General features: G+C 35.0%; 2 protein-coding genes across 2 annotated transcripts; one reads left to right on the top strand and one right to left on the bottom strand.

The window, feature by feature from the left end:
• The first annotated feature begins 337 nt into the window (after positions 1-337).
• On the top strand, positions 338-4,652 carry LOC7481425 (boron transporter 1). Its single transcript, XM_024595696.2, has 12 exons — positions 338-1,023; positions 1,171-1,253; positions 1,475-1,667; positions 1,765-1,903; positions 2,003-2,168; positions 2,303-2,469; positions 2,564-2,737; positions 2,827-2,922; positions 3,060-3,194; positions 3,335-3,654; positions 3,746-4,013; positions 4,104-4,652. Exons 1-12 carry the CDS (start codon positions 920-922, stop codon positions 4,410-4,412), a joined length of 2,154 nt encoding a protein of 717 aa, XP_024451464.1. The 5' UTR covers positions 338-919; the 3' UTR covers positions 4,413-4,652.
• A 1,702-nt stretch (positions 4,653-6,354) lies between these two features.
• Positions 6,355-6,699, bottom strand: LOC7481426 (protein NIM1-INTERACTING 3). The gene has a single exon (XM_002302754.3). It carries the CDS (start codon positions 6,697-6,699, stop codon positions 6,355-6,357), a length of 345 nt encoding a protein of 114 aa, XP_002302790.3.
• Positions 6,700-9,654: the final 2,955 nt, after the last annotated feature.

Here is a 9,654-nt window from a genome sequence, read left to right as displayed (position 1 = left end):
CAAAGGTATCTTGGCTCATATATATATATAAAAAAAAAAAAAAACTAATGTGGGGCAAGATGTTGATATGGCTGTTTCATAGGGTCATGATCTCTACTGTATAATGAACACCAGACACTATGATTTATAACCTAAATAAATTCAAGAGAAGTCAACTATTGCTCACAATGTGGCCAAGAAGTGCTTCAGAATATACTGCTACCTGTATGCGACACTTTTTGGCCAAATAAAGTCCGTGAAATGTAACTGAACCTTCCTGGTGGATCCATCTACCACCGCGTAGCTGACGTGGTCCAGTTAAAGCGGAGAGTGCATGCAAGTGGAAAAGATCAAGGGTAGAGAGGATTATTGACACCCCCAAGCTAATGACTCTTCATTAATTTAACTCACCAATCCCTCTTTTGCTGTCTGCAAAAGAAACTATTATTACTATATATATCTGGAGCTTTCTTCTCTTCCAAGTGCCAACACATTGAACTCAAGAGGACTTTCAAGAAGTCTGCTGCTCATTTTTGTGGTCACCAACCCACCAAATTCTGTACTGAACTGCAAGCTTTCCCCGTTGGCACTCTTTTGTCTTCCACACTTTGCTAGCCGTCGCATCATTAACTCACTTTGTTGTGTTTGTTAAGCCTGGTAGTATAGAGCAAGCTCGCCTGTGGATTTATCTGTCTTTTTCATTTTTGCTCCATCCCTTCTAAAAGTTGATCTTACTGATTCTTTTCAAGTTATGTAACTTCTATCACCAATCAGTTTCTCAATGGCAAATCCACTCCTCCCTCTAAAATCCCAACATTGTCGCTAGAGGGTATTCTTGCTTATCGTCTGAGTAGTCTAGTCATCTGTTACAAGCTTTCAAAGAAGGAAGAAAACAAGTACGCAGTACTTTTCACCACTGAGCTTCCTGTCGGATAACATCATGGAGGAGACATTTGTGCCTTTCCGTGGAATCAAGAATGACCTTCGGGGAAGATTGATGTGTTACAAGCAAGACTGGACAGGTGGATTTAGAGCAGGCTTCAGGTAAAGTCTCATCTCTTAGTGATCACACAAAATTTTGTCGTGCATGGTTTGCAGTAATTGACATATACATTCTTTGCATTTTAGGCCTCCTTTATGAATAAATTTCAATATGATTATTGGTTTCATATATATTAATGTTATTTTCAGGATTTTGGCTCCCACCACATATATATTCTTTGCTTCCGCGATTCCGGTCATCTCATTTGGGGAACAATTGGAGAGAAATACTGGTATTAACATGAACTCAGCAAGGAACTTTTTTTTTTTCTTCTGTTGAATATTCTTTTTCTAAAAAAGTTGATGTTAGCTTGCTGAAATCATGCACATTCTTTTTTCACTTGCGCGAACTTTTTATCAAACCATTTTAATCTCAAGGTGAAAAGAAGAAAAAAAAAAGACATGATGTTCTGTGAAATTTTAGCACATCATGAAATCTACCTTGCACTTGCAGATGGAGTTCTAACAGCAGTTCAGACCCTGGCATCCACCGCAGTTTGTGGGATCATACACTCAATTATTGGAGGTCAACCTTTGCTGATATTGGGAGTTGCAGAGCCGACAGTAATTATGTACACATTCATGTTCAACTTTGCCAAAGAGAGAGCTGATTTGGGAAGGAACTTATTTCTAGCATGGACTGGATGGTGAGCTGATTAATCCCTTCTTATAGGTCTTAGATGATCTCTTTTTATGCTTGCTTCCTCTGCTTGACAAAACTTACCTGGTTATATGATCTTGCAGGGTATGTGTTTGGACTTCACTCTTGCTGTTCTTACTGGCTGTCTTAGGAGCATGCTCAATTATCAATAGGTTCACTCGTGTAGCTGGAGAGTTGTTTGGTCTGCTTATTGCAATGCTCTTCATGCAACAGGCTATCAAAGTAAGAGTAGTTAAAGACTTCAACTGCATTATGATGATGGCATGTTGTTAATTATTGTTTAATTAGCAGTTAAACTAAGTAATTGACTTGACTGTTAAGGGTCTCGTGGATGAATTCCGCATTCCAAAACGAGAAGATCCAAAATCAATGGAGTTTATACCTTCATGGAGGTTCGCAAACGGAATGTTTGCTTTGGTTCTATCATTTGGCCTCCTGCTCACTGCATTAAGAAGCCGCAAGGCAAGATCATGGCGCTATGGGAGTGGTATGTAGATCAAAATTCAGGTTTCTGATAGAATACTTAGGGCTTTTACTACTTATGATCAGTCGGGAATCTTGGTCACTTTAAAGACTACCATATTCATTTATTTTGAAAGCTTAAAATCATTTTCCTGACAGGTTGGCTTAGAAGTTTAGTAGCAGACTACGGTGTACCCCTCATGGTTGTAGTATGGACAGCTGTTTCTTATATTCCGACAGGAAATGTTCCGAAAGGAATCCCCCGGCGTCTTTTCAGCCCAAATCCCTGGTCCCCTGGTGCATATGAGAACTGGACTGTAGTCAAGGCAAGTTCTGTCTCTTCTTTCCGCCATCCGGAAAACAAAGAATTTTATCTCTACATATTAAACTAAACTAGCTATTTTAATCTTCACATGACAGGAGATGTTAGATGTTCCCATTTCCTACATAATTGGAGCTTTCATTCCTGCTACGATGATCGCGGTGCTTTACTATTTTGACCATAGCGTAGCATCTCAACTTGCTCAGCAGAAGGAGTTCAATTTGAGAAAGCCATCTTCTTATCATTATGACTTGCTTCTTTTGGGATTTCTGGTATGCAAATTCCCTTCTTACTAGAACTGTCTCATCCTACTGGATTTTCTTTTTTCAAACATTCATAATATTTTCATTAATGGTGACAGACCTTAATGTGTGGTCTTATTGGAATCCCACCATCAAATGGAGTCATTCCCCAATCTCCAATGCATACAAAAAGTCTGGCCACTCTTAAGTACCAGGTAATCTACCCTGAAATCTCTCAAAAAATCAAGGTTCTTTCAATAGTCAGTGTTGAAGAAATAAATTGTCTTGTTTTGTCGTCGTGGTAACTCCGTGCATTAAATCTTTCTAAGATTAGTATTTGCTTATTATGCAGTTGCTTCGAAATAGACTTGTCGCAACAGCACGTACAAGTCTGAGAAAGAATGCCAGCCTGGGACAATTGTATGGAAATATGCAAGAAGCTTATCACCAAATTCAGACTCCTTTGATGTACCAACAGCCCTCTCAAGTATGTTTGCAACTTATGTTGCTGCTGACCATTTTGTTTTGTCCTGAAGTAAACATGATCGTAATTTTGGAATTCCTAGATGAAATCAAATTATCTAGTTTTGCAGAAAGTAATTGAGAATTGCTAAATATCTTGTGCAGGGTCTAAAGGAATTCAAAGAATCAACCATCCAAGCAGCTACATGTACAGGCCATATAGATGCCCCAGTCGATGAGACAGTATTTGACATTGAGAAGGAAATTGATGACCTATTGCCTGTTGAGGTCAAAGAACAACGTGTAAGTAATTTGCTTCAAGCCACAATGGTTGGAGGTTGTGTTGCAGCCATGCCCTTCCTCAAAATGATCCCAACCTCAGTCCTTTGGGGCTATTTTGCCTTCATGGCTATTGAAAGTTTGCCTGGTAACCAGTTTTGGGAAAGAATATTATTGCTCTTCACCGCACCAAGCAGAAGATACAAGTAATGACTTCAAATCCTTCATCTTTCACAGTTCCCCATGTCTTGCATTCTCGCTTGTTCTCATGTCTGAATTAACTTATTTTTCTTGCAGAGTACTTGAAGATTTCCATGCCACATTCGTAGAAACAGTTCCTTTCAAGTCAATTGCCATGTTTACAATTTTCCAGACGGCTTATTTGCTTATATGTTTTGGTCTCACTTGGATACCGATTGCGGGCCTTATGTTTCCTTTGATGATCATGCTTTTGGTTCCTGTAAGACAATACTGCCTTCCCAAGTTTTTCAAAGGAGCACACCTTCAAGACTTGGATGCAGCCGAGTATGAAGAAGCACCAGCTTTGCCATTCAATCTCGCAACAGTAAGATTCCTTTCCCAACATAATTAAAAGGAAAATCCATCCTGCATTCACTTTCACTTCACATTTACAATTTCTTCACTTTGTCTATAGGAGGCAGAGCTGGGGGGAGGAGCTGCTTATGGAGGAGATGGAGAGATTTTGGATGAGGTTATCACCCGAAGCCGTGGAGAGTTCAGGCACACGAGTAGTCCTAAAATCTCAAGCTCCACTACAACACCAGCAAATAATCCTAAAAGCCTTCAAAGCCCTCGTCTCTCGTACACATATAGTCCTCGTATAAGTGAATTAAGAGGGCAGAAAAGTCCCAAATCCAGTGGAAGAGGGCTTAACAGTCCAAGGACTGGAGATCAAAAGTTATCTAAACTGGGGAAGAGTCCTTCAAGTTCAGAACAAAACTAGTGGCAAATTTTTTTGGCTTATCTACCAGTAAGGAGCTTTAGATTGGCTTGTGCTCGCACCATTTCCCTTTCAAGTGTGTTGTTGTGGTTGGAATTAGTGTAAAATATCCCTTCTTTCTGATCTTCTCCTTAGAGAAAAAAATTGTAACTTACAATGGAATAGTTGCTTTGTTGTAATAAGTGTGCTAGTATATATTTGTTCCGGCTATAGTAGTTCAATGCCACTGCCTTTATGATGAAATTTAGTTGCTCTTAATTAGAATTTCCAAGTAGTCAATTTATAATTCAGCGAAGCCTTACTTATTTTTGCTCCTGCTGCAAGGATCCCATCTTGATATCACTTCCAACCATATTACCGATGCTTCAAGCTCTTACAATTAATATATGCTCTCCTTTCCAGAGGTTTTTTTGGTTATGTAAAGCAGAGTATAATGTTTGAACCTAAAATTATTAAAACTGAAAAACAGAAATTAGAGACTGGTGTATTAAATATTTGAAAGAATTTGATCCTCTTAAAAGAAATCATGAAATGCGAGGATTTGTTCATGACTAGACCATGACTTTGGAGATTTCAAAGAACCATTTCAATCCAATAACTTAACCTCTTAGATAAGGTTTCAAGATATAATTTATATTATTCTTTAACACATCCTTTTAAATAAAAGCTTTTTGATCTTGAAACTTACATAGACTCACATTACCTTATGGTTAATTTTTATCAAATAAATAAAGATGATAAAATTCAAACTCGTGACTGCTTGGTGATTAAATTTCTCAAAACATGTTAAAAAATCTATTTGTAAGTTTGTTTGGACAGCTGGTGAGGGTGAGGCCTTTTCTTCTGTAGTTATACTTGCAGCCCAAGGGTCAACGCTACAGTGACAAAGAAATCATGTAGAGGGCTGGTCTGGAGCCCAAACTTGGTATGAAAAATGGGACTTTGTGACAGAGAAGATGTGGTCAGAATTTATCCCACCAAGAATTCCAAAGGAATAGAAGAACAGAGAGTTGCTTGGCTATAACCTACTAGGTCCTCCACTCTCAACAGGGTCTGAGTGCTTTCCACAGCATAGATTTCGGTGGGCTACTGTTCTTCACGTCTGCCACTATGAAATATAGGGGAGCTCAAGTCCCTTTCTAATGATTTCTGTATCTCTGTCGGTACGCAATTCAGAGAAACATTCCAAAAGAATAGCTTGGTTTATATATGTATGTTCAACTCTTAATTCCTTGCAAAAAGAAAGTAGTTGCTTGAGACCAGATGATTCGAGTTTCGATTGGACAAAGGAGTTGACCATCAGGAAGTTTTGATTTTACTTTATTGAGTAGGGTGGAAACCATATCATGAGAAGCAGCTACCATGCGTTCCCATATGAACAGTCCCAGTCAATCTTGCCATATGCACCACAAAAAAACAGAGGACATCATGAATATTAGTTGTAAATTTACCATCATTCTCCACAACATCCATCTCTTTCAGATGAATCACAATCACTCAAATCAATTGACTGTATAACAATTATTACTTGTGACGGCAAGTTAAGACAATCAATTTAGATAAATTAAAACAAAATGGAAACGAGATGATGAAGATTGAACTGGGAGTTGTACCGACATGGGAATCAAGAACGTTAGTGATCAGCAGTGAAAACTGGCATACTAAGAAGCATATCTAAATGTTGATGGTGATAATTTGCAATGTCCTGGTGGCTGCTAATATATTCATTTGGAGATGTGATAAAGAATCATCAAAATGATAGGTCTAAGCCTCAAAAAAGTATACAGAGACTTCCAGTACTGCAGTTCTTGTAATTAAAGTTACAAAGAGAAGAACAGTGATGGTAATAATATCGAGTACATGAAAAAACATGCTTGACTTCGAGTTGTCTAGCATGGTTGAATAATTGATGATGACCTCAATATATTAAGAGAAAAAAAGCCCATCAAAGTGAAAGATTGAGATCTAAATCTTGATCTTGCCTTTTCTGATCTGTTGTGGGTTGCTGTCCTTCGTCAATATTCTTAGAGGAAGAAGGAGGAGGAGGTGGGAGCATTTCAAAATTGCCTCTGAATTGCTCATGATGATCCTCCTCGGCAAAATCTTCCCAGGTGAAAGATGGGGTCCAAGTTGGTTTCATTTCTTTTTCCTCCGCTTTCCCTTTCCCTTTGGAACCACTCAACATTTGATTATGGACATCTCTTATATTTCTAACCAAAGTGTAAAAAGCGTTGATCTTCTCTTCTTCTTCATCAACCACCATATTTCCCTCTCTTCTTTCTCCTTCCATGCTGTACTTTCTCTTCATTAATAAGGTGCTGGTTCGTATATTTATTCTCGTGCTCTGTGTTCCTTGCTATTAATTGATAGGTAGAAGGGAGTGAATATATATTCTTCCATGAAGATGGGCACATAATTTAAGAAGTATTTCTGGACCGAAGCTGGTAGGAGAAGTTTCTGAGAAACACAAGGAGCTCATGAAATGACCAACTTAGCCTTTAAGAGTATGTGCACAACAACCTCAATATTGGAAGCACATGATCATCGGTAAACGGAGGGGCTTATGACATCATCACAGTATCCCACGATGACTTCAGGGAGCAGTTGCACCGGCGGGGGGGCTCGTGTGAACATACTGTTGACACGTAATACACGTTACTTAAGCAGTCAGCATGGATCCTGTACAAGTGATGCAGTTGAAAGGCTTATCACCATTTACCTAATTGACAAGTAACACTGACTAATAGCTTCTTCATCTTTGTATTTTAAAAATGATTTTAAAAAATTAATTAATTTTTTGTTTTAAATTAAATTTTGTTTTGGTATTTTTATATTATTTTTGTCAAAGAATAAATTTCACTTAAAGTTTAGGTTATCAGGTGAGTTCTACTTTGTTCTTGATTTTTATTAAATAAATAGATATTGTGAGATTCGAACTTATGACCGTTTGGTCATCAAAGTTCTGATATCATGTTAAAAAATCAATTCAATTCAAAAATATATAAGCTATCAGGTGAAGTCACAAGATATAATTTATATTATTTTCTAATATATAAATAAAAATATATATTATTTTAATATATTTTCGAGTAAAAAATATTTTAAAAAATAATCATCACTATCCTACCAAACACTATGAACTTCCGTAAATGTTCAATGTTATATGATGATGACAGGTGAGACAAAAATAGGCCTTCGATTGATTCGAAAAAACAAAAGAAAAAAAAAGTGGTGGAGAAAATGAGATCTCTAGGTCTCCATAGAAAGGTCTTTTTACGTTGCCTCTTGGTCTTGTTGATCTACCCAACTTAATTATGCCTTTCACTTTCTACACACTCAAATGTCATGAGCATCTTAGAACATTTAATATAGCTTTTTGAATATTGCTGAAGTCAATAAAAATCATTTTTCATATGACATATTTTTATATATAAAAAAAATCATTTAAGAATATCTATTGTATTTTAATATATTTGATATTAATATAATTATTTATTAATTATAATTAACTAATACAATTTTAATCAAGAAATTTATACATAAAAATAGAGCAATATATAGAGATGTAACTCTTTCCTTGAAATGATAAAAATAAGAGATGAAAGTCTAGATTTCTTGTCGTTTTCTTTCTGCTTTCCTTTATGTTTTTCTCTGGAAGATGCCCTGCTAAAGGCGAAAAGCAAATATTAAAATATGTAAAGCATCAAAGATGACATTAGCTACGATTCGTCTTGTCTTCCTACTTTTCACTATTTCGTTTTAATTTTCTTTTTGCACTTTTCCTTTTCCTTTTTTTTTTTTTAATCTTTGTTTGTTTTTGGGAACGTGGTTGCAATTGATTTTTAAAATATTTTTCATGCCGAAATATATTAAAATAATATTTTTTTATTTGTTTTAAAATTATTTTTGAAATCAGCGCATTAAAACGATAAAAAATATAAAAAAAATTAATTTTTAACAAAAAAAATTAAAATTTTTAAGAAACACAGTTTCCACCGTATTTTCAAACGAAGCCTTTATCCCACTGTGTGTTTCCTGGGCCAGCCGACCTGAGCACCAAGATAATGGGCTAAAACATTAAAGAGATTGGACAAGCTCTCTTTGTTATTTGTTTTTGCTAGAGAGGTCCACCGGACATGCTTAAAAAGAATATAAATCTAACTTTTTTAAAGAAAAAAAATATGTTTAAAAATTATAAAAACCCTAATATTATTATACCTAACGGCTTTTCTTCAGGTTAACGATGCCATATGATTCCTACTTTTGTTATTATCATGGCCATCGTTGCCATTATGGATCAAGACTGCCGTCCATTTATTTATATCAAGGCATGCGACGGCGAGGCAAACTCCCCTCCCTCCAGTAGCGTGGTGAGGACGTGGAGAAACTATTAAGTTCCTTATTGTTTTTATATTTTAAAAAGTTTTAAATTTTTTTTTCAAATTAATTTTTTTTTATTGTTTTTAGATTATTTTGATATACTGATGTTAAAAATAATTTTTAAAAAATAAAAAAATATATTATTTTGATGCATTTCTGAGTAAAAAACATTTTGAAAAGCAACCACAATCACACTCTTAAACACGCATAATTTAAGGAGGTTTTGGTAATTATAGTTATGGTTTTAAAATGTTTTTTTAAATATATTAAAAAAATATTTTTGACATTAACATATTATAATGATCTGAAAATGCCAAAAAATATTAATTTGAAAAAAAAAATTAAATTTTTTTTGAAATTTTTTTAAAAAGCAAAAATAAACTGTTAAAAGTGTGTTGATTGTTTAAGGCCTCGTTTGTTTGACGGAAAGTGGTTTTCTAGAAATCACTTTCCAAACTTTATTGTGTTTGTTTGTCATTAGGAAAATTGGTCAACAGAAAACATTTTCCAGTCAAAGAAAAATTTAGCATGGTTTTCAGAAAAGTGTTTTTCTTTTATTTTGGGTGGAAAACCCTTTACAGAAGTTATGAAAAATTTAGAAATATTATATTATTTGCTGATTATAACAAATTTGGTCCTCAAACTTTTGATTGTTATATATTTTGTTTTGAATCTTTTTTTCTTTTAATTTCACCCCTTAAAATTTGATTTAATTTGATTTTTATATTAACTTTCCTCATTTTTATGATTGTTATTTACTTTTCTCTTATTATTTTTTTAATTGAAATTTTTTTATCTATCAAATTTAGTCCTTATTTTTTTATTGTTACTTATTTTATTTAAAATAATTTATGAAATTATAATT

The sequence above is a fragment of the Populus trichocarpa genome, chromosome 2 (genome assembly GCF_000002775.5).
Source record: "Populus trichocarpa isolate Nisqually-1 chromosome 2, P.trichocarpa_v4.1, whole genome shotgun sequence".
Taxonomy (NCBI): domain Eukaryota; kingdom Viridiplantae; phylum Streptophyta; class Magnoliopsida; order Malpighiales; family Salicaceae; genus Populus; species Populus trichocarpa.
This window is presented reverse-complemented; position numbering and strand designations above follow the sequence as displayed.

Bases quoted from the DNA above. Each gene is read 5' to 3' on its own strand.
- LOC7481425 (XM_024595696.2), top strand. From the start codon at position 920: ATGGAGGAGACATTTGTGCCTTTCCGTGGAATCAAGAATGACCTTCGG. The intron at 1,024-1,170 runs GTAAAGTCTCAT...TGTTATTTTCAG, and splicing joins GGATTTAGAGCAGGCTTCAG to GATTTTGGCTCCCACCACAT. The intron at 1,904-2,002 runs GTAAGAGTAGTT...TTGACTGTTAAG, and splicing joins TCATGCAACAGGCTATCAAA to GGTCTCGTGGATGAATTCCG.
- LOC7481426 (XM_002302754.3), bottom strand. From the start codon at position 6,699: ATGGAAGGAGAAAGAAGAGAGGGAAATATGGTGGTTGATGAAGAAGAA.